At 38.7% G+C, this 25,167-nt stretch overlaps 1 protein-coding gene across 1 annotated transcript; it reads right to left on the bottom strand.

Moving 5' to 3' along the window:
- Positions 1–92: 92 nt before the first annotated feature.
- Positions 93–25,167, bottom strand: zgc:85777 (acyl-CoA/acyl-ACP dehydrogenase). Its single transcript, XM_007259806.3, has 9 exons — positions 24,925–25,167; positions 14,079–14,199; positions 8,220–8,349; positions 6,164–6,270; positions 5,540–5,707; positions 4,086–4,259; positions 3,255–3,416; positions 1,764–1,914; positions 93–1,343 (listed from the first exon to the last, which is right to left on the bottom strand). Exons 1-9 carry the CDS (start codon positions 25,114–25,116, stop codon positions 1,253–1,255), a joined length of 1,296 nt encoding a protein of 431 aa, XP_007259868.3. The 5' UTR covers positions 25,117–25,167; the 3' UTR covers positions 93–1,252.

The raw sequence follows: 25,167 nt of genomic DNA, 5'->3' as shown, positions 1-25,167 counted from the left end.
TATGATGCATTACTCAATCTCTTCTAGGTATATATCATGTGGTTCTGTTCAACTTCTGCTTGGGAAGAAAAAATGACAAGAGAATTGTCTGCTGTTTGTGTATGGTTGTTTATTAATTATTTTCCTTTTCTTGTAAAATAAGTGAGATCATACATTCAGTTACAGATAGTACAAGAAAACTACAATAATCAGTATATTTACAAGCTTATCAAGTAGAGAAATACCTTTTGTTAAGGCAACATGATAAATCTGTTTTTTTTTTTTTATTAAAAATCAAAGCAAATTTAATATGTGTTTTAACAAGAACTGTCCATATTTCCTTGCTGCCCCTTGGAGGCATCCACAATGCCAGTAAAAGGATTATTCCATTAATTGGCTAAAGTAGTGGAGTTGCTTATATTATCCCTCAGAGTGATGAATGAGGTTTAGAGTGGACACAAGTGTTTACATCAGCATGTTCAGAATTTATGTTTTAAAGTATAACATCTATACCTTATTAATTTAGAGTGCTTGTGAGCAAAGCTAAAAGCTATGTAGACACCCACAAATATAAAAGTTCATACACTACAGTTTTAGATCAACTGATTGTAGCTTATAGTAAGTTCAATAGATTTATGGGCATTAAACTTAAGCTGAACACTTTTTAATTGAAATCCTCTTTTTATGTCCCCTTCGTCTCCCATTCTGAATTCTGGTCATTCACATTTCAAGCACCATTCATAAATTAATATTTTTGATACTTTTGCTCAGATCATATTTGTCTACGTGGACAATTAATATTGATAAGTACAAAAATGCCTGGTTTCTGTCTTTAATGTGAACCTATCTGTCCCTGAAACACCACACGTGCACACTGATATTGTGCAAATTTATGCAGTTTTACTACATTGCCGGATGATGACAAAAACCAACAGTATTAAACACTTATAATCCAATATAAATGTTAATTTATGACACATGCCCACGAATCAGATACACTTCCAATCTAGCATCACACATGTGAACAAATCTAATTGGAAAAGACTGGATCGAACATGTCCACACAGCTCAAAAATTATCTGATTTGTGTAACATTAAGGCAAAAACTTCAGTTTGGTTTTTGCATCATTTCAGTCTGGTAATGTGAACCTGAATGTAGCCCCTGTTGGAGAGGCATGTTTAAAACAATACTGAAACTTCTGAAATTTCCAAGCTTTTTCCTATGTTAAGTGCACTTTGTTATAAATCAGCATACACAGCTCCTTCAGTGCTGTTATTTCTTGGGTAGGGTGTCCATGTACTTGCAGATGATTGAGAGCATGACCTCATCTGCTCCTGCCCCAATCGACATTAGTCTGGAATCCCTGTTTACATGAGACAGAACAGCAGAGAAATGTTAATTAATGGACCAAAAACTCCCCAGTAGACTTTTACTGATTGCTTTTTATGATTTTTTTTAAACCTAAAAACTGTGTAATAAAATGTGCCTGTTATTTGACACTAGTGTCTCTCTTAGGCAGGAGTACTAATTTCTGGTCCTTGAAATCTACCACCATGCAGAATTAGCTTGAACCTGGATACTTAAGGCCTTCAGGAACACAAGAACGTTCTAGACTCAGATGTGTTAGATCTAAAATCTCCAGTGTGGTAGATCTCCAGGACCAGGAACAAGCACCTCTGGCCTCAGGCATGTCCATCACTAGATGTCACTGCTGCTTAATGTGTGTCACTATCCAACTAAGGACTTAAATTCAGTTCAAACAGCCAGGAAGGGACGGACTGACCTATAGAACCTGCTGACCAGGACATCACTGGTGAAGCCCATGCCTCCCCAGTACTGCAGGCAGCCGTCCCCCAGTTCCCGAGCCAGACGACCTCCCTTCAGCTTTGCCATGGACGCCAACTTTGTCACATCATTGCCCTTGATATAGAGAGCTAACAAAAGGTAGCAAACACAGTGGCAATCAAACCAAGATCTTGATTAAATTCACAGTGATGTACTTTCTGCAGCAGGTTCATTTTACATTGCAAAGGCAGTCAAGAAGAAATATAAAACTGCTGTTCTGTATTTGTGTTTTTCCACACAACAATTACGTCTGTCTGAAAGCTCTGAAGTTGAATGCAGAATTTTGGTTAAACCTGCAATCAGAATTGATTAGACATAGATTGGCTTTCTCCAAACTGAATGCAAATTAAAAGAACTTCCTCTTTTCAACTGCTAAGAAAACAAGTACTGCGTATTATTTGTATTTGCTTACTATTTGAGTTCCATTTAAAAAGGCACTTATTTACCAAGCCCTAAAACTTTTAACTTTTTTTTCTTTTTCACATAATGTACATTAAATAAAAACATTCAATTTTACACTGTGAAATTTATTATTAATGACCCAAACATTTTTTTTCCAAAATGACTCCTGTTAAAATCATTTTACTAGTGGTATCATTCGATTACAAAATGCAATTAATTATTCACATTAGTATTCTGTGTTTAATCACAATTAATCACACCTTTTCCGCCTTAAGACTAAGCTTTTGTTAATGGGCATTTATATGAGAATAAAACAGTCAATGTCAAAAACACTTAAATTTATATTATTGGTGCCAGTTACTTAAAAATAATTGTATACAATACAACAATATTCTGTGACTAAATCATGAATTTTAATGCTGTATTTTTGGGAAGTGGACCATAATAATGGTGTAGTTTGGTTACTCCTTTTTTAATGTATTATAATATCTCAGGGTAGTTTTGGTGCTTTTTAAACTAGAGTATTGTAATGTGCTACTTTTAGTTACTGAGTTTAATTGAGAGTTTTAATGGAGAAAATAAATGCTAGTGTAGCTCCATATTCCAACTAAAACAGCTTGAAAAGAAGAAACATGCCGACAGCTGAGTGTGTGTGTGAGAGAAAGGGAGCAAAAACTTAAGCAAAAATAAAAGGTAAACTACCTTCTGAACTTAGCAGTAAGTGTTTGTGTTATATCGCTTAATAAAACTGCTAAAAAATCACTAGGCTCTGTCAATTTAATCACGTTATTAATTTGTGGTGAATTGAGGTGATTTCAGTCAAATTTCCAGATTAACTGCATGCACTAATTTTGACAGTCCTTTTTAAACTGACTTCCATTAAAAGTTACAAATCTTTTTCCTTCTACTCTTAACTTTCCTTTTTGGAGATACAATGTTTTTTGTGACACTGAGGCCTTGCAAAAGGTTCTGTAAGAAAACTGAAGAAACAGATTAAAACAGGCAGGAATAATGATGAGTGGCCCACCTGTGCATCGGTATAGGAGGGAACGCAGTAGCTCGATCTCAGTCTGCAGTTCTGCCAGCCTGAAATGCACTACCTGGTGGTGCAGCACTGGCTGGTGGAAGATCTTTCTCTCTCGGGTGTAGTTAATCGTCTCCTGAATGATTTTCTCCATTGTGGTCAGAACTTTAAATTAGAAAACAGGACTCTTTTAAAAAGAGCATGTATATAAATGAGTGGCAAAATGTAAAACTGGAATAATACACTCTATAGAAAAGTACTGGGGCATGTATGTTGGAATCATTTTCTTTGTATTACAGGAAATAATTATGGACAAGATTCTGGAGCAATGCTGTGAGGACTTATCATCTCTGTGAGGATCTATCTACTTTATACAGTTCTATTCTATTGGCAGTACTTCACTACAGGGACTAGATAGGCTGTGTATGTGCACTTGCACATTTGCGTCAACAACTAAACAAGCAACGAGTAAAGTACAAGTAAAAGATAGATTAATACATTATTTAGAAGGGGTGTTCACAAACATTAGAATATATAATGTATTTGAGTGGAAATATTATGTGCTTTTTTGCTGCAACAGGAAATTAATGGATTTTCCAGAATATTTAGACAGTCATTATCTAAACAACCTCTTTTCCAAAAAATTAAAGGGAAACCCATCTGAAACAACATTCGCCACTTTGCACAATCTGGGACCAACTGCACTGTTGTCATGAAGATGATGTTGACGTAACACTGGCACTGAATCATATTCCACATAACTTCTGTGTGGGAAGGAGTAATTTATTTTTTTTCCTCAGGGAAGAACACATGGGAGACATCACTGTTACTTACTATTTGCAACTCCCCACATGCGCTCTTCCTGGAACTGGAGCATTTGGTATGTGAATCCCATTCCCTCTTCCCCAATGACGTTTTTACAGGGAACCCGGACGTCGTCAAAGAACACCTCTGCTGTATCTGAAGACCACATGCCCAGCTTATTAATCTTACGGGCGATGTGAATTCCTGTGAACACAAACACAATAATCATTCTCTATGGGCATCTATGGGAGACAAATATTATGTTAACAAAAGAACTGCACATTAGGGACACACTGAATATTCAGTAACCACAATTATTTGCCTAATTATTTGCATCAAAAACAAGAAATCACTTTTGGTGTTCATCCAAATAATTTCAGTTGCCAAATATTTGGTGCATTCCTAATGTTAAAAGACCAAATAATTGGCAGTGAACAATGATGTTTTTGATGACACAAATCTCAACCAGTGTAGAGTGAGGCACTCTTTGTATATGCAGCCATCATTTCAGCTAGAAGCAATTTGAAGTCTCAGAGACTGATCTAGGAATGCAGGTGAAATATAAATACAAATACCCATATTTTTTTGCACTATAAGGCGCACTGGATTATAAGGCACATTTTAAGAGACACTATAAGGAACTTAAATTCAGCAAGTCTCGTCGCTGGGGGGTGGTGGGGGGTAGTTAGCTAACTAAGTTAAGTAAAGCTAAGCTAAGTAAACAAAACTGTAATAAAAAAGAAAGACTTTCTTTTAAAGTCAAACGAGACCTGGGTGTGAAACTACACAGATTTCTCTCCTGAAAACTTCTGTTTAATTATGGTAAGCTTAGATTCTCAAATTTCTCCAGCACTTAGGCTGAAGCAATAGCATTAGCAGCTAGCAGTTAGCGGGTAATGCTAATGCTGCTTCAGCAGTGCTAGCCTGGGTTTGAGCAGGCCACAGGCCGATAATACTCACCTCTGAATGGGGAAATAGCGGTTAGAGGCTAATGCTAATGCTATCCAGCCCTGCCAGAGAACTAAACTGAAACTCCTGTTTAATGCTGTACTTCAGCAGAGTGGCTTTACTGCTCCTTAATACCTGACTGATAGAATTCATATACAAGGTGCACTGAATTAAAATGTGCACTGTTTATTTTTGGAAAAATAAAAGGATTTTAATTGAGCCTTATAGTGCGAAAAATACAGTATATGAGATGTGGCAAAAGTCATGAAACACAAAACAAGTGCTATGACATTTGGCATGTATGTGCATAATTGTTTAAAGCAACAGAGAACAAGAGAATCAACAGAGGACACTGTATAAATTAAACTGTTGTTTAAATTCAAGCAATGGGTGAGGTTTTTTTTTTTTAATTCTGGTCAATTTCGGCCAAAGATTTGCACTTCAGCATCCCCCTGATGCACATGTAGTCAAGTTCTCCTAATTATCGTATTAGGTAAACAAGAAAGTAAGCAGCATGTCTTTTAATGTGCTCCTACCAGGTAGATCCATGGGTAAGCAGATGAGGGATTTGTTCTTATGTGGAGGCCCATCGCTCGTGTTTGCCAGGAGACACATCCAGTCTGCTTGTGATCCAGTGGTGGTCCACATCTTTCCACCGTTAATGACAAACTCATCTCCTTTACGCACAGCCTTAGTCTTAATGCCTGGAACCCAAAAACACATTTACTGTTCGGCCTCATTTGAAACAAATCTTCAATTCCCATTTGGGGCAAAAATTAATTTAAGTTCCAAAATAAATGCAGGAAATAAAGCACTGCTCTGAGCAAGGTCAGATCACTCAAAATAGAAGAGCCTGCAAACTCTCTTATCAAGGCCCAGAGAAACGATGCCCTCATATTAGCTGTGAGCGACTGAGGACAGAAATAATAAGGCAGCATCTAGTTTTGTCTTGTTTAAGATAAAACATAAATACAACAAAAAAAGGAGATAAAAAGGAATCTATTAGCTCTGCATGACATCCCCATGAAATTGAGTTCTTTAATCCTAGCATGCTTAAAATGCTTTGAAGTGTTCATTTTAGGACATAATTAAGTTTGCATCCCCTCTTGTCCATGTTTATCCCTTGTTTAGATGTTGCCAAGGGCAAAGTGAAGACTTACTCGCCACATCAGAACCAGCGCCTACTTCACTCACTCCCAGGCAAGCCACTTTGTCTCCCATTATGGAGGGAAGCAAGAACTCTTTCTTCAGCTCTGCGGATCCAAACCTGGAGGCACAGTTCAGTTACATTCTTCACAGCAGTAATTACACATTACTCATTATTCAGCAAATAAAGAACAGAAAATCACTTGACAGAGCAATGGAAAGTTAAAGTGGGGTAAAGCAGACTGATGGCATTAGAAAAGTCATTAGAAGTCATTAGAAAACATGACGAAAATTAGCATTGTTATGCGGATGACACGTAGCTCTTCATATCAATGACACAGTGAGAATAAAGAAAATCGAGGATTGTGTAAAAGATGTGAAATTATGGATGTCTTACAACTTCCTCCTATTAAATAGTGATAAAACAGAAGTTCTTCTATTAGGCGCCAAAGCTGCTAAAAATAAATTATCAGACTTAATGCTAAATCTGGCCGACCTCCCAGTCACACCTGGTTCAGCAGCTAAAATTCTTGGAGTTATCATAGATTCAGATCTAGCATTCAATAAACACACATATCTAAATGTTACTAGAACAGCTTTTCTACACCTCTGTAATATTGCCAAGCTAAGAAATGCCTGATCCCTGCATGACGCAGAAAAAAATAGTCCATGCCTTCATTACATCAAGGCTAGATTATTGTAATGCGCTACTGTCAGGATGTCCCTGCAGTAATTTAAATAAACTTTAGCTAGTTTAAAATGCTGCAGCCAGGGACCTTACTAAAACGCTCACGTAAATATTTAATATTTTCTATAAAATATTTACATCTTTAATAGAAAAAAACTAATATTTTTATTGTATTATTTGGGAGTTGTTTAAAGTTTAAACACATGACCAAAATTATACATACAAGATTGAAAAAAATATCTTATACTGTGACTTCCCCAGATGCCTTTGGTAACCACCATATTTAGCCACTCCATATTTGGGCATTACATTTTTGACAGGGTTGAGGTCAGGACTTTGTGACGCCTTTCCAAAAGCTTACTGTTGACCCACTCAATCATAAATTTGCATAGAGCTATTTGGACTTTCCCATTTTACTCTGTGTTGGTCAATGAGCGATGTCACATAAATATTTTTATGTGATCACAAAGAAGCTACCAGCTGTTATCAATCATCGGAAGTTAGGTGGCCTTAAGCTTGAAATTTTAAAAATAATTTTGGAAGTTCAGCTCCACTTTAATACTGTAAGTGGCTGTATATATATATATGTATGAGGTATTTCATATAGGCTTAACCCTGTCTTGATTTAAGAAAAAAAACATAAATGAAAACATGTGCACTGAATTCTTGTTTATTTTTGATTGAATATATACACTGCCTGGCCAAAAAAAAAGAAGTCAGCACCTGGATGTAACTAAGCAGATGATCTGTTGTTGCTGCAGTTGGTCAGGTTTAGGTTCAGAAATAGTATGTGCTGAAAGAATGAGGTCAGCTGACTACCTGAATATACTGAATATAGACCAGGTTATTCCATCAATGGATTTTTTTGCATATTCCAAGATGACAATGTCAGGATTCTTGGGGCTGGAATTGTGAAAGAGTGATTCAGGGAGCATGAGATCATCATTTTCACACATGAATTGTTCACCACAGAGTCCAGACATTAACCTCATTGGGAATCTTTGGGATGTGCTGAATGGAGAAGGCTTTGTGCAGTGGTCAGACTCTACCATCATCAATGCTGCTGCATTAAAAAAATTAATGCAACACCGAATTGAAATAAATCTTGTGACATTGCAGAAGCTTATTGAAACAATGTCACAGTGAATGGGTGCAGCAATCAAAGCTAAAGGTAGTTCAACCAAATATTAGAGTGTGTAACCTTTTTTTTGGCCAGGCAGTGTACATTGTTACAAATTTTGCCCCAGAAAAAGAACAAAAAAAAGTAATAAAGCTCAGTATTGTCATAATATTTATGTCCATAATAAGTGTTCCAACTGAAAGGTTAATCAACAATGAAAATTAGTTAACAAAAAAAAGAAAAACTTAATGAAAGAAGTTACCGGGCCAGAGCAGGGGTAGCCATATCACTCTGGACCCCGATGGCCATGGGAATTCCTCCACAGTTGATGCTCCCCAGCTCCTCTGCCACAGCCACGCTGTAGCTGAAGTCCAGCCCCAAACCTCCATACTCTGCCAACATCAAACACATGAGACAAGCCCAAATGAGTGTTTACTTCAGCCCAGTCTCCTTCAGACTCTCTTCCATACCATAATGAGCACATCATTAACAGCAGCTTTGATCTCAGTAGGTGGGAACTGTAGAATACACCCTTAAAAGCATTCCTATGTACTGACTGGGAACAATATTACCATCCGTACAAACAATAAGAAAAGTCACTTTTCTTACAGTTTCTAAGAGTTCTGAGGCAAATTTCATATCCTCAGAGATCAAGTCAAGTAAACTTTTCATTCACACACAACTGCTTCAGACTAATTGACGCTTAAAGCAAATCACAGGTGATATTACTTATTAGCGAGATTATGCAACACAGTTAAAAGAGGCTGGATTATAAAAGCAGCCTAGTATTTATGAAATTAACCTTTAATTGTCATGTTTCAAATATATGTATAGAAAAAAGTAAAGAAAATAAATTACGTCGTTTTTTTCCCCCCTCCCATTCATTTACACTTAAGAGGAGACTTTTCACCTCATTTTAGATTTAGACCACTTAGTCATCACAGACGTTCTGGAAAATTAGTTACATAACCACAATATAGACCAGCCTATTACATCTTATCTGCTGCTAAAAGCATTATTAGCACTTTTTTTTCTAACAGTCCTCTTATTTTAAGTATAAGAACCTTTCCTGTCATTACACTGAAATGTGCACAAAAGAGGGAAAAGCAGGGGGTTCTGGTTGGCAGATTAATGCTAACGACCTTGCTCTGCTTTTACAGGATGACAAATATTTTTTCGACACCAGCGACAGTCAGGGACCGAAAAGGAACTCCACATACATTTCCTTCACTAACACGGGTCATTTTCTGCTGTGCTGGGCACTCAGAGGAGAAGAGGCAGGCTGGGGGAGGAAAGTGAAAGCAGGGAAAACAGATACAGCTGTGGAGAGATAAGGCTACTGCAGTGATGGAGTCTTAAACATCAGGCAGACAGAGAAGAGAAGAGCATTCATTTTACTCTGTTTAAATGAACAAGCCAGGCAGAAAACTCTTCAAAAGGACAAACAAACAGCAACTGAGAGACCCGTCAATGCAGCCAGTGCAGACAATGCATTCAGATCCATTTCATGTTTTCATATTTTGTTGTTCTGCTTTATATATACCCTTACTGTCAAACTCTTAAATAAGATAAGATAAATGTTACCAGGAACAATAAATGTTAATAAGATTTAGATTGATATAGGTAACACTTGATGCATGAGTGATACAATATGCCAGATGTCTAAGCATGGATTCCTCAAGATGTCCTATAATAATGCATCCCATGCAGCTCCCAATATCCTCGAACAGTTCCTGCTGATTTTGCTGTAGGGATGGAGTGTTGATAACACATCCATAAGCATCCCACACATTTTCAATCAGGGATAGGTCTGGTGTTGCAGTTGGCCACGGCATAATATCTGTGTTTTAAGGCAAACTCTTGAGAAGACAGCAGCAGTATGCATTTGAACACAACATTAACATTAACATTAACATACTGTTGGGATATCAAGAGTGCTCGTAATGAAGACCAATTGGGATCTGGCATTTATTTGCAGAAAATGAGAAATGGCTGAAATAAAAAAAAAAAGATGCAGAGCTTTCCAACCTCAAATGATGCAAAAACAAGTTCATATTCATAAAGTATTAAGAGTTCAAAAAACAATATTTGGTGGAATAACCCTGGTTTTTAATCACAGTTTTCATGCATCTTGGCATGTTCTCCTCCACCAGTCATATACACTGCTTTTGGATAACTTTATGCCTTTACTCCTGGTGCAGGAATTCTCTTGATTATATTCCAGAGGTTTTCAATTTGATAAAATCAAAGTAACTCACCATTTTTAAGTGGACTCTGTGTATAATGCATTTCATGGTATTGCACCTCCTGCATTGTGTCTACTGCACAAGCCCACACTGCGATGATGATGATCCTAAAGCAATTTATTGTGCAGCTCTAATCTCATGTGCTCCAGCACTGAATGTGGTTTGGATCTGTAGGGGTTAACACTCTGCTGAGAGTGATTTCCTTGCATTTGTTGGCTCAGTGCCAGAGAAGCAGGCAAGCCATGCCCCTGATTATGGAAACATGGTTGATCATAAACTTGTTTAATTAATCATAGCTGCATGTAAGAGATTCTGTGTGAATGAAATCCAAGTATGTAATTAAACCCTAGTGTAGTTTTTAAACCAGGCCCCAGTTTCCCAAAAGAATTAGTCTGAAAAGTTGTTTCAATCATTACAGAGAGTTCAAAGTAACCAACATTAATGCTTCTTACAAGACTGAAAAGATCCGTTGCAGAAACTAGCAGAATACAACAACAAACAGGCAGGTCTGTGATTTAAAAGGAAGTGTAGTTTTATCAGTAGGACTTTAGAAATGTCAAAAAATATAAAGCAGAGACAGTGGAGCTTCAGTGGAGTCTTTAAAAACTGACAAAACCGTCCTCAGCAAAAACAGGTTAAGCTGCCAAGTTAAGCAAGTGTTAGTTAGAGCTGAATACTTCACAGGTTGTAATAACAAATCTCCCAGCCGCAGGGAGGGGAGGTTACTGACACAATGTCCGAGCTTATCTGAGGTTCGGTGGACAGTCTTTCCTCTTTGTGATTGGGGATTTTGGGGGATTTTTAATGTGAGTGCTAATCAGCATTTCACTTCAAAACTGTGAAATAGCTTTGCATACGTGATTCTCATATTTCTGCTACTTTTTCTCTTTTTTTGCTCAAAAGTAAAGAAACTATCTACAAATCCTAAAAAAAATAACCACTGATTGTTGATGCCAGTGTTTTAATTAATCTATCTTTTAACCTTTTTAAAGCTAAAAATATAGATATAAATTATGATGACACACATACAAACATTGACATGTTTTTATTGTTGTTTCATTATTGCCAGTGCAATATAAAATCAAATCCGACTTTTTTACATTAATGTAACATGACTTAAATCAGATTTTTGCCTTAATCAAACAGATCTGATTTTAGGACTGTGTAAACATAAAATCAGATTTATTTCACTTTCTTATGTGGCCCCAGGCCAGATATGCATCTAATTCATAGACATGCAACAGCAGACTCCAGAAAAGTCTGTGCACTTGGCAGCCATCTTTGCAACACTGGTGAGTTATTTGCAGTTGCCAAGACAAGGATTCAATCTGTATGAATGTGGAGAGACCAAATACTTAAAATTAAAGGTCAAATTGCATAACATGTAGTTCTTAGCCACAACAAAAATTACATCACTTACATTAATGCATGCAAACAGCCAAATTCAATCTGAGCAAAAAAATCTGAATTGATTAAATGAGGTTTGTTATGTGAACATTACAATTTAAAAAGATCAGATCTGAGATGTCCACATAGCCTTATAGGATTCTACCTCACATTAAAGCAAAAAGTCAGATTTGAATCACTTCATCCTGGTAACATTTCAACATAGTCTTCCTAGAAGGGGGTTGGCGATATGGTCCTGAAATAATATCACAATATTTCATGGTATTTTTTGCGATAACGATACTCTTGGCGATATGACACTGAATTACAAAAAAATATTTCAAGAATACACTACTGCAACAAAATGAAAATTAAATTTTATTATTGCATACGATACGATATGGCACACCCCTAGCTGAGATATAAAAAAATACAAATGTTTTATCTGAGTTGTAACAGAAGTCAATGATCCAGAATGTCATGATACTAAAAATGCACTCCAAATATCTCCATATATCCAGGATTAAAGTAAATCTACTTTATATAGTAGATATATAATGGGAAATGAGAACAGTGTGAATTTTCTTTTGCTAAAAACCGCAAAAAAAAAGTACCCTGGTGTGATAATTGGGGTGGGTGATATGGCCCAATATTTCAGGGTATAATATCGTTCACGATATTCAAAAATGTTGGCGATATATTATTGCGTAGGATACGATATGGCCACCCCTACTTACTATTACTGGTAACCATGAGGTAGGCTAATCCCCCATTAGAACCCTCCATTGTATTACAAAGGAAATATGAGTCACGTCTTTTTTAAGGACAACAGGGAATCATTTGTTTTTATACCTCATTAATTGTATGGATTGGCGCCCACTAATCTTCTCGGATCTTTCATTTTTCAACTTATGAGAAGTATGACTGTATTACATTACTCATTTTAGAAATATGATTGTATTGAATAGAGGTTTGGGTTTATACATTTATACTGAATTTTCACATCATCTAACTGATCATCAGACTGCTGTGTATGTTTGATGAGGTGAGGCAGGATCCTAGATGGTAATCTAGCGTCCAGGACATGCTCCCCAAGCCCTCTTTTAATCCTGTCTGCTAATGCAAAAGGCTCCCACTGTCAGCACTTCTTAATGCGAGAGCCTCTCTCTCCTGACCTACAGATTTATGAAGTGATTTCCCCATCGGCCCAGCTAGCTCCCAGTGCTCCTCTCAACAACAAAAACCCGCCTCTGCTGAGATCTGCGTAAATTCAGATAATTAAAACAGGGTGCAAAATACCACAAGTCTAAATTCTTGAAGCTGTTAGAAGAACGCAGTGTGAAGTGAAGTCAAAAACATTGATTTTTATCATTCTTCAACAGTTTCTTTTTTCTTTCTAACACTTTACTTACATCACTTACATTTATAAATGCAAACAACCAATATAGCCAAACTAAATCTGAGCAAAAAAAATCTGAATAGATAAACGAGGCCTTTAATGTAAACATGAAAAGATCAGATCTGAAAGGATTCCATGTTACATTAAAGCAAAAAGTCAGATTTGAATCACTTTATCCTAGTAATTTGAACATAGCCTTAAATATCCTTCTATCCATGATAATCAAGATCCCCCATTAGAATACTCCATTGTATTACAAAGGGTTCTCATTGTTTTAACAACAGTCTTCAGCTCTTTCCACAAATTCTTAATTGGATTCAGGTCTAGACTCTCTAACGCCTGGATACGTTTATTTGTGAACCATCCCATTGTAGATTTTGATTTATTTTTTGATGGGAGAGGGAGTGAAGGCTAGCTGGTAATACTATATAAGAGCTTTATCAGAGTTTACCAGCACAAACTGCTGTTAAACTTAAGGCTTGTTATGTCTTGTGAAGTCTATGTCTTTCCAGGTCAAGGCTTTTTTGGTGGCAAAATATTATTAGGTGTGTGTTTTTAATGTTATGGCAGATCAGTACAAGAGTTTTTGAGTATATGACACTCCTGGGTCATTGCTAGTGATATGGCAGGTTACTCTGTTACTGACAGTATAGGGTAATTCAAGGGCTACTGTGATCCTTTATTTCTTAAGGCGGCGAAAAATTTAAAGTACACCCATTTTCAATTCTCTATAATTCCTCATATTTTAATGGAGAACTCCACTTACAAAAGTACATTTATTAATTTGTCTTATTAAAACATGAAGATAATGACCGGCTGTTTCCCTGACGTAGCAGATGACACACATGAGAGTCATTTTCTCCACTAAAGTTATTTTATTATTTAAGACCTTACGAGGGCACCACTTTCCAAAATTTAATCTTTTTCTTAGCTTTTAGAAATGCACTGCTATATTTTCTATTGTTACAAAGAGGCTAATTGTAGGTGCTCAACTTTAATTACTACTGCCATTATGAAAAGCTCTCTGCTTGTACAGAAACACTTATAACTCGTAGGTCTCCACTGTTGTGTAGAGTAATATTCTGCTCACCCACAGGTTTGTTGACTCCCAAAAAGCCAGCACTTCCGAGAATCTTAAAGATCCTGTGAGCCGGAAACTGTCCCTTCTCCTCCCATTCGTCCACATAGGGGTTGATCTCCTGATCAATGATCTGCAAGAATAGACAAAAACACACGCACAGAACAAAAAAAAATGTAATTAAAGTAATTAACAAAAAAGAGAGAAATAACTGCAAAGATGTTCTTGGAAGCTTAAAGCTCATTGTGAGAATGGCAAGAGTGTGCAAAGCAGTAATCAGAGCAAAGAGTCTGTTTTTATTTTAGTTATTTCACCTTTTTTTGTTAAGTACATAACTCCACATGTTCATTCATAGTTTTGATGCCTTCAGTGAGAATCTACAATGTAAATAGTCATGAAAATAAAGAAAACGCATTGTAAAAGAGAAGGTGTGTCCAAACTTTTGGCCTGTACTGTATATGTAGTTCAATTAATATGGCAAATAGTTGCACATATTAGTCTACATTTTATTGATTTATTATTTCTGGTTATCTTCATTTCTAATATAACTGCAACCTGGCACTTTCTTCTGGATGCAACATTTGTTTTTATGATAAGTGCCAGAGGAGATATGCGCTTGTCCTAACCCTCCTATTTGCATTGTAAGTGGCATTAGAAGTCCTAGTGAGTTAACTGGCTCAGCTAAAATTGGTGTATATATATATATAATTTTTTTCAATTAAATCTAATTGAAATGATTGTATTAAATACAGTAAATGTAGTATGTAATTATATTTTCTCACCTAAAATTTGTGGACAAAGCTATAATCCATCATGTTCAACACAAACATCCTGACTCCACAGTAATTAAGTATCAGTATTTGAAATTCTAACAATCAACTAGTATTAAGCTGTATAACTTAAAAAAAAAAAAAAAAAAAAACACTGCAGTAGTAGAAAATAAAAATTCAACTGATTGTTGTTTTTTTAAACTTCTAATAAAAATTGGTAGGCCTCTCTGTTTGGTATTATTGTGCACAGTATGAGAACACTCAATTTTCCTATCGCAGTATATTTTAAAGACAGTATACTGCTGTAAACCTACATATGCCATTGCAATATTGTGAGACATGACAATATAAATAAAGTGGATGCTGCCCAATCCTATTGTTACAACCCAAGTTGGCTCGTTGTTAAAAATGGTTGCAACAAAGGGAACAGAAGGGAAGTGAGGAGACCAGACCAGAATTAGATGTTTCACAATCAGTGATTTATTTTAAAACTGCCAAACATCAACTTTAAACAATACCAAGGCCTAAGAGTCTTAAGGCCTAAGAGGAGCCAACGGTGACGGTGCCAAAGGAAAGAAAGAAACAAAACATAAACGTAATCTAAACTATTTATCCTAAACAAAAGAACAAAATAAAAACTACTACTTAAACTAACAACATAAGTACAAAAGAAGCACCCGCCTGCTAACCTAATGTATCTATACACAAAGACAGCTACATGATGGAAATGTATAAGGCGCCTTAACCTTACCTGTTGGACTCCTCAAATTGGTATAAGTTTGTATGGCACAAACAGGACTGAAAGATATTCCCTAAGGAATGACTACAAGAGCAAACACTCAGAATAAAGCACATGGCAGTGATGGTAATAATGAAGGTGGTAGTGAAGGTAGCAGGGGAACTAGAAGCACACACAGTAGGCCCCACTTCCTGTGTGAGCTCTAGCCGCCATCTTGGTGGTGACTGCAGGTTTTTATAGCCCATGGCTCCTCCCATGAAGGTCAGGTGGACTGCAACCTGCAGAGAAACATGAAAAAACACACACAGAGAGGGAGAGCACACAGAACATATCCAGCACCCTAGGGCTAGACTTGCACGTAACACCTATATTCAACAAAAAAGACCTTTCTAACCAAGACAGTAATGATGTTTGCATCCTGAAGTTTTGATGCATCCAGATGTTAATAGTTAAAAGTTTATAATCAACAAATATCTTATTTAAGGAATCTTATGAATCTCGTTTTCCAGTGGTGCATATCTGAAATTTCATTTCACCCTCCTGAAGCATTTTTAATTTACAGTGAAGTAGGCTGCAATAACTCATACACCTGTTGCTAATTTTGTTCAAGTGGAATTAGCCTCACATCCTCCAACGTTTCCTCTGGAGGATAATGAACTTTCCAGATGCTGTCCACGTCATTTGAGGATTTATGTCTGCAGGATTAACACCAGTTTTGTTTTTTAGAAAAACTGAGGGAGGGCTCAGAGTCACTGAGGTCTACGATGCTTCCCTGTCTGGAAATCTGCCCCTTATATGAGGTCAGTTCTGCGCGAAATGCACTTGAGTCACGGTGAAATCATCCAAGACTAATATTACGGCTTTTGGACAGTCAGGATCTGGACCTCTTCAACGTGTGCTCACACTGCTTATGACCTCGTTTCTACAGTAGCGTAATGTAAACTAAGCACTAAACTACTGTAAGCAACCTTGGTGCCTTTAATAATATTGGTCATTTTAAAACCGATCCTTTATCATTATATTAGATAGTATATTGAAACTACTTAATCAAATCCAATGTGCTACTTTATCTCAGCCATGAAAGAAATTGTGTGACTGGTCATCTTTATCCTGACTGAGCTATATTTGCAATTTCCATTTCCTACTTAAGTATCTAAGAGTGAAATGTGTGACTAAGGGTGTTGTAATTTTCAGGGCTGTGAATGGATGACCAGTCAACCCGATTGCAGACAAAAGTGATTTCCCAACAGTATGACACACAACAATTTCACTCTTGTCCTGAGCTGTTCCATTTTCCTGGTGCTGTCCCAACCCTGTTACTATACTATCCCTTGATTTCCTGCCTCTATCATTTCCTCTCCAAATTCCCTTTCCATTTCCTGCCCATTCATGTCCAGTGTTGAATATGTTTACACCCTGAATGATTACATGTTAACAGCAGGATGACCTTTGCTAGAGCATTCAATATAGATAGAGTTGTATAATAATAATTCATGTGAAGAATATTGAACACCCAATGAAAATCTATGTCTTTTTAAACATTTAAATTATTTAAGCATATGGACATTTAAACTTCATTTTTTGTCAATATTGAGGAATGGTGATAGTTTAACCAAATACAAAAAACTGCAAACTAGTGCTGGGGGATATGGCCAAAAATGCATATCACAGTATTTTTCAAGATTCCGGCGGTTATTATTATATATTTTTTTTGCATGACTTATTTTTTAATATGGGTTTGTGAGTTACTGTACTGTTAGAAGTATATTTAGTATAAAACACCAAGGCTGTACATTAAGGCTTTGATTATTATTTGGTTTTCTTTGTCCCACAAAATTAAACAATATATAAAGAAATCAGATTTCCTTAACAGAATAAACAGCTAAAGAATAGATAAGACACTTTACCAAAACTGGTAAACCACACTAATATAAAATAAACTGGTTGATCACAGTCACTGTGTACTGTGTCTTCTTGTCTCATTGGCAAGATTAGAATACATTACTTTACTTTACTGCAAACTATTATTGGTAATGTATTTAATTTTTAACACCCCCACATGTATTGCTCTTTAGAAAGCCTACAATTAAACTAACATCTAGAGGCAGCACATCAGCTGCAGGTAATCAGAACATGGTTAGAGCAGATTTCGGAGGAGCCTGTCTTTAAACGTCAGACATTTATTTTTCTTTACTCTTGATTAATAAAGTAAGAGATCTCTGAAGCCTTTAAACGATTAGAATTCAGCTTTTCCACTGTCCACAAAATAATATACAAATGAAGCAACTGCCAACACGGCCAGATCAGACCCTGTTAGCAAGTTCAGCACAAGTGCAGACCACAAGAGACGTATAGGGGTCTCAAACAGTCCTTTGACAGTTGATGTCTCTGTACAGCGTCTATCATCAGAAAGAGATTGTCATTCTGTCTAAAGCACATTATTAAAAAAAAAAAATCATGGTCTTTATATCAGTGTCCCCCAACAAACTTCCCCTTTCTAATGTTAGATGGAGGTACTAGGTTTTCATGGGAAGTTATTTTTTTTTGTGACTGTATATCAACATGGCCATTATTGACATTTAATCTACGTAGAACAGGACTTTGTTGATGCCTACGCCTACTCTGCCCTGTGTAGTTACTAGCTGGAGTGTATATAGTCCCTTTCCTGCCCAGGATTACTTTCCAAAATGCCACCCGCAAATTGTATAAAGCAAAATGCTTTACAAACAGTACAAATAAACCAATGCATTGTTTATAAACACTGGAATCCTTTTGCGTCAAATGGAAAAGTACATGTCAAAACGGACGATGTACATAAACATGGCAGTGCCATCTGCCAGCTGGGTTAAAAAAAAAGACATACTCTGTGTGACACTGTAGAGACTAAACAAACTGGAAAAATTCATGACTGAAACTTTACAGCCACCTTTATTCATAATAATACACCAATAACAAGAACAGACCATTTGATATCTATATAATGGAAGATTGCCAATTTTTAAAACACCTTCAAATGATCTACTCTGGATACTAACCCTAACCCATTAGTCAATGATAAATTAGAATTGTTTTAAATCCTCTGGTCTAGCATCACATCAATCCAGTGTGAAATTTCACTAGAGACCTTACAAACCTAACAATTAAACTCAATTTGTTCCAGAGCAAAAATAGCTACACTTCCAATTTCCAGAAATCACTCATGATGCAGAGGAAGTGAGGGAGTGCAAAGACAAAATAAGGGAAACACTTTAGAGGTCTTGTTTTAGTCATGCATTTTACCCCAGTGGCTTGGGTCATTGTGGTGAATCAAGAACATTGGGTTATCCGCCACTTTCAACACATTGCATAAACAACGGACATTACAGGTCATACGTTCATTACGGTCATTACGGTCATTACGTTGTCAGATCATATTTAGAACACCATTATTTCCCAGAATATCCACCTAGGCATTGTCGTTGCCATGCAGCAAAAAACTTTGCTCCTCCAAAATAGCAACATTACAGGTGAATGAATAAAAGAATCTTCAACTTAAACTTAAAAGAATCTTCAACTTCAATCTTCATAGGAATTTCAATTAATTTGTACAAATGTTTTTTGGGGGGGTGTGCTTATGGGCTTCTGGGTTTCCTGCGTAAAAAAAACATGGTGCAAATTGTCTTTTGCAAATGTATTAAGCTGACACAAAGTGGTTCTACAGAAATCCAGTCATTAGACAAAAGATAAACAACATATAAAACAAGCAATGAGTAAGCCAAAGGCAACAGTGGCTTATCCTCCTCTGCATCCTGGCGGGGATGTTTCCTGGGTCTGAAATGTCTTTACGTTGGGTGTTGGAGCCCTTCAATGCCAGCTGTCATAGTGACTCTACTTTGCAGCTCCAAAGCCTTTCATGCTGAGCATTATTTTCCCTGTTCATCAGGGCTGCAACTAATGATTATTTTGGTAGCCGACTAATCTGCTGATCATTTTTTCGATTAGTCGATTAGTTAGCGATTATTTCTGCCATGTCCTCCACCTTTAACTAAAAACAACAGAAAAACAGCTAAACATGAGATTTAAAAGGCATTTTTAATGTCCACATTTTGTTTTAACGTGGAAAGTACTGATATTTAGTAAATAAATATGTAATCTATTGTTTTTAGGCACTTTTGGAGACACAGACCAAGTTTCTTCTGTCCGCAGCACTTTGTGTAATGTGGTACTGTTACAAATTAACGATTAGTCGACAAAAAAAAAATTGTAGTCGACAAATTTAAATAATCGACATTGACTAATCGTTGCAGCCCTACTGCTCATAAGAATTCATCTACATAGGCCAGCTACATGACTTTGTAGGGCAATGGGATTTGGGGCAATTACAATATGAAAGTATTACCAAAATAGTTCAAGTCCATATCTGTGTCTTCTGCTTTGTCTTTGAAGTACATCTTTGCTCACCCTAATTTGACCCACGCAAAGCAGCATCTTTTCTCTTTGTTAGAGCCATTTCCAGTCAACACTATTTTGGGACACCAATGCAGCGATTCCCATTCACACTGAAATGTTCTTTCTCCCTTACAAAAGAAGAGGATGTCCTGCACCACTCAAGGTCTGCATATTCAAGGATTCAAGGATTCAAGGAGATTTTATTGTCATTCGCATCTTATGTGGTACATGAGGTGGAACGAAATTGTGATCTCACGATCCAGTTTACACCCAGGAGCTGTTATTAAATAGATATATAGATAAAAGTACAATAAAGGAATACAATAAAAATAGAATATACAAAATAGTTAAAGATAAATACCCCAAATGAAATAAATAGAAAGAGTAGACAGGTTGCAACAACAAGTCCAGAGTGCAAATGTGCTATAGCAGCATGAAATGAATTAGAGCAGTAGAAAATAAAGTGTCTCAGTGCGGGTAAAGTGACCGTGTTTGTGCAGTAATTGTCCTTGTGTGTCAGTGCAGTGTGTTGTTAAGTGGAGTTTAAGAGTCTTACAGCTTCCGGAATGAAGCTGTTTCTCAGTCTGGTTGTTTTGCACTTGATGCTCCGCAGCCTCCGTCCTGAGGGAAGCGGGACAAAAAGTGCATGTGCTGGGTGGGTGGGATCCTTCCTGATGCAGGTGGCCCTCTTCCTGCATCTGGAGGTGTAGATGTCCATGGTGCTGGGGAAGCTGACTCCAACAATCCTCTGTGCAGCCTTCACCACCCTCTGCAGAGCTTTCCTGTCTGCAGCAGAGCAGCTTCCATGCCACACGTTGATGCTGGAGCACACGACGCTCTCCACCACACATCTGTAGAAGGAGGTGAGGACTGCGCTCCCTAGTCCAGCTCGTCTCAGCCTCCTGAGGAAGTAGAGCCGCTGATGTGCCTTCCTGACCAGAGTGGAGGTGTTGTTGCTCCAGGTGAGGTTGCTGCTCAGGTGCACCCCTAAGTACCTGTAGCTGTCGACCACTTCCACCGCAGATCCTCCAATGTGCAGGGGGAGGTGGGCATGCTGGCCTCTTCTGAAGTCCACAATCATCTCCTTCGTCTTCTTTACGTTGATGCAGAGGTTGTTCTCTCTGCACCAACCCTCCAGGTGTTCCACCTCCTGCCTGTAGCTGGACTCATCTCTGTTTGTGATGCATCCAACCACTGCTGTGTCGTCTGCAAACTTCACAATATGACAGCCTGGATGGAGAGGTGAGCAGTCATATGTGAGCAGTGTGAACAGGAGGGGGCTCAGCACACAGCCCTGAGGGGAGCCAGTGCTGAGGATTATAGTGGGGGAGGAGATGTTGTGAATTCTCACAGACTGCGGCCTGTTGGTCAGGAAGTCTAGGACCCAGTTGCACAGCGAAGAGCTCAGTCCTAGTGAGGAGAGTTTATTTATCAGGGTCTGTGGAATCATGGTGTTGAAAGCGGATGTGAAGTCCACAAAGAGCATACGGACGTAGGAATCCTTCTGCTCCAGGTGGGTGAGGGCAGTGTGGACCACGGAGGAGATGGCATCCTCTGTGGATCGGTTCTTCCTGTATGCATACTGGTGTGGATCCACAGTGACGTTGATGGTGGCTTTGATGTGGGTCTGAACCAGTCTTTCAAAGCACTTTGTGACTATCGGAGTGAGGGCCACTGGCCGGTAGTCATTCAGACCTGTCACTGCGGAGCTCTTGGGGACTGGGATGATGGTGGCGGTCTTCAGGCAAGTGGGGACAGCTGCCTGGATGAGGGACGCGTTGAAAATGTCGGCCAGGACGTCCGAGAGCTGGTCTGCACAGTCTCTTAGCACCCGTCCGGGGATGTTGTCCGGGCCAGCAGCTTTTCGGGGGTTGATCCTTCTCAGCATTCTCCTTACTTCTGCTGGTGTCACGCTGAGGGGCTCCTCTCCTGGTGAGTGTGGGAGTCTGGTGCTGGGGGGGGTGTCAGGATTCTCAAAGCGGGCGTAGAACTTGTTGAGAGCCTCAGGCAGGGATGGGTCTTTGGAGCTTTGTGCAGCGTTGGATTTGTAGTCCGTGATGCACTTGATGCCCCTCCACATGCTCTGTGGATCCTGGGAGGAAAAGTGTCCCTGGATTTTCTGAGCATATGCAGCTTTTGCCCTCTTAACTCCAACAGTCAGCTCTCTTCTAGCCCTTCTGAGTTCGTCTGGGTCTCCAGACCTGAAGGCAGCATCCCTGGCTTTCAACAGAGAACGCACCTCTGCGTTCAGCCAGGGCTTCTGGTTGGGGTAGCAAGTCACAGTCTTGGTGGTAGTGACATCCTCAGTGCACTTGCTGATGTACCCAAGAACAGCAGATGTGTATTCCTCCAGATCCAGCTCCCCCTCACACTCAGCAGCATCCCTGAAGACCTGCCAGTCTGTGCAGCCGAAGCAGTCCTGCAGCACAGCGTCGCCGTCACTGGGCCACACAGTGATGGTCTTCTGTGTGGGTTTGGAGCGTCGCAGCGGGGGGTGGTATGCGGGGACCAGCATGATGGAGATGTGGTCTGAAAGCCCGAGGTGGGGGCGCGGGAATGCCCTGTAAGCGTCTTTCACGGAGGAATAAACGCGGTCTAACGTATTATTACCTCGCGTTGGGATGTTCACGTGTTGGTAAAACCTCGGCAGCGTGTTCTTCAGTTCTACGTGGTTAAAATCCCCCGCTACCGCGTAGAACGCGTCCGGATGCTTGTTCTGAAGCGAGCTGATGTTGTCATGGAGCTCCTTCAGCGCGTTGTTAGCATTAGCATCCGGTGCTATGTAAACAGCAATCACGAACACCGCCGAAAACTCACGAGGCAGATAGTGAGGGCGACACTTCACAGTCAGCTGTTCTGTCGCCTCGGAGCAGTGGCTGTTTACCAACACGCAGTTTGTGCACCAACCTTTGTTTATGTAGACGCACAAACCGCCCCCCCGGGATTTTCCAGATAAAAGGCTGCGGTCCGCTCGGAAGAGCTGCCGGCCGGCGAGCTGGAAGGCTGAGTCCGGCATGGTCTGGTTCAGCCAGGTTTCCGTGAGACAAATCACAGCGCAGTTCCTCATCTCCTCAGAAACATTCATCCTCAGCCGCAGCAGGTCCAGTTTGTTATCCAAAGCGCGGACATTAGACAGGAAAAGCGACGGAATCGGGGGCCGGTTAGCATTAGCCTTTACCCTGGCTAGCACACCACCGCGTTTACTGGCATGTGTAAAAGTAAGACCAAATCTCTGACATTTAAACTTATAAAGAATGGTGACTGATTTTCTACATGCTTTTTATACTGGCCTTGACCTGACCCTGAAGTGTGAAAGAGCACTCTGAAGTGCGAGTACAATATAGAGGACGGGGCTTTGCACAATATGGAGGAATGGGCTTTTTGAGAACAATATAGAGAAGCGAGCTCTGGCTTTTAAAGAAATCATTGTTCAATTTTTCCTGCATGCACAATTTAAGCCCTACAGAAGCTTTTCACATCACAAACGGCATAGCTGCCTTGTCCTCAGCTGAGCTGCATTTTGATGACTAGTTTTTGAAAAATTATAACGTATACCCACTGTACCTAAAATCTCATTGACGTCTACAGCAGGTTACATGTTGCAATATACTTACTGCCATTCTTTAAAACAAAGCATGTCTAAAAATTTGATGTAATTTTTAAGGAACACTATTTTAATGGCACTGTCTGTTGTGTAGAGAGTTTGGCAGAATAACCAGTTTATCGCTTTATTTGGATCCCTATAAGCTGCAATGCTGCTATTCTTTCTGGGGTCTGACAGAAATAACACAACAATACAAAACAAGTTCCTAAAATCCTTAACAGTCTAGCACAGAAGGGGTACTATATGTCCAAAAGTACACAGACCACTGCTAAAATCATTGTTACATTAGGGGAATGGTTTACTTAACTCAGGAAACTGTTCAATTTAAAAGAAATATTGTTAAATTGAGGGAACTGACTGTTCAATCGAGTGAAGGATTAATGAAATTGGAGAAATACAATGTAGACAGAGATAGTTTAATTGAGTGCGCAACTTATTTAATTGAAATTGGGAGATGAGATTGTTAGTTAAACTTTTGGAAACATGAAGTCTCTATGTATTATGTTAACTACCACCCAGTATCTCACTAAATATAGGATTTTATACACAGGATGTTTATACTGCTTCTCAAAAAATTGGAATATCTGTTAAAGAAAGTACTTTATTTTAGTAATTCAGTTCCAAAATGTGAAACTCGACAGTAAATTTTGCTTTTCATTTGGAAATCAAGGGAGCAGAGTCTGGAGGAAGAGTGTAAAGACACATAGTTCAAGCTGCTTAAGGTCAGTGATGGTTTGGAGAAACATGTCATCTGTTGGTGGTGGTCCCCTCTGTTATATTATATCAGGTCCAAAGTCAGTGAAAATCTCACTGCACTTCATGCATCCCTCTGCTGACAGCTTTTTATGGAGATGCAGATTTCATTTTCCAGCAGGACTTTTGTTAACACTGATTTCTGGGTTTTTATTGGCTGTAACTCATAATTATCCACAACAAAATAAATAAACACTTAAAATAGATCATTCTGTGTGTAATACATCTATATAATAGGTTTCACATTTTGGACTGAATTACTGAAATAAAGAAACTTTTTAATGGTATATCTTTTTTAAATGCGCTAGTATAGATAAATCCCCGGATGTGTATCAGTAGCAGTAGTAGTAGTCAGGCTGTCAGTCTGATCTGAGTGCAGGCGCTGTGTTGTGACCTCTCACCTGCATTGCATGCTGACCTTTGTGACACACAGCAGCGCTTTCCGGGTTTAATGTTTTGAAGTTTAAATACTATAGTTAGTCTAGTTAACTAGTTAGTCAGCCCGTATGTATCAGTCAGTGATAAATACAGAATGCTAGCAGGCTATGCTAGCTGTGTGTTTACCTTCCTCAGAGAGTCCTTTAGGGCAAAGTGTTCCTGGGTGTAGAGGACATGATCTGCAGTCTGCGGGGCGGAGCGGGGCTCAGATTTAGAGGACACGCGCTCCGATATGTGCCGTTTACTGAACACTGCAGTGGTCTTCAGGATCTGGCGGCTAAAACCCGAATAATGCAGAGATCTTACACACAGAGCCATGATCACTCAGCACCACTGCTCGTAGTGCACTGCTGCTCCACAGTGCGCATG

Source organism: Astyanax mexicanus, chromosome 3, assembly GCF_023375975.1.
Source record: "Astyanax mexicanus isolate ESR-SI-001 chromosome 3, AstMex3_surface, whole genome shotgun sequence".
Classification (NCBI taxonomy): domain Eukaryota; kingdom Metazoa; phylum Chordata; class Actinopteri; order Characiformes; family Acestrorhamphidae; genus Astyanax; species Astyanax mexicanus.
This window is presented reverse-complemented; position numbering and strand designations above follow the sequence as displayed.

Excerpts from the sequence above, each read along its gene's own strand:
- zgc:85777 (XM_007259806.3), bottom strand. The coding sequence starts at position 25,116 with ATGGCTCTGTGTGTAAGATCTCTGCATTATTCGGGTTTTAGCCGCCAG. Across the intron at positions 1,915-3,254 it reads CCTCCTATACCGATGCACAG|CTCTCTATATCAAGGGCAAT; the intron begins GTGGGCCACTCA and ends ACCTTTTGTTAG. Across the intron at positions 1,344-1,763 it reads CTGGTCAGCAGGTTCTATAG|GGATTCCAGACTAATGTCGA; the intron begins GTCAGTCCGTCC and ends TCATGTAAACAG.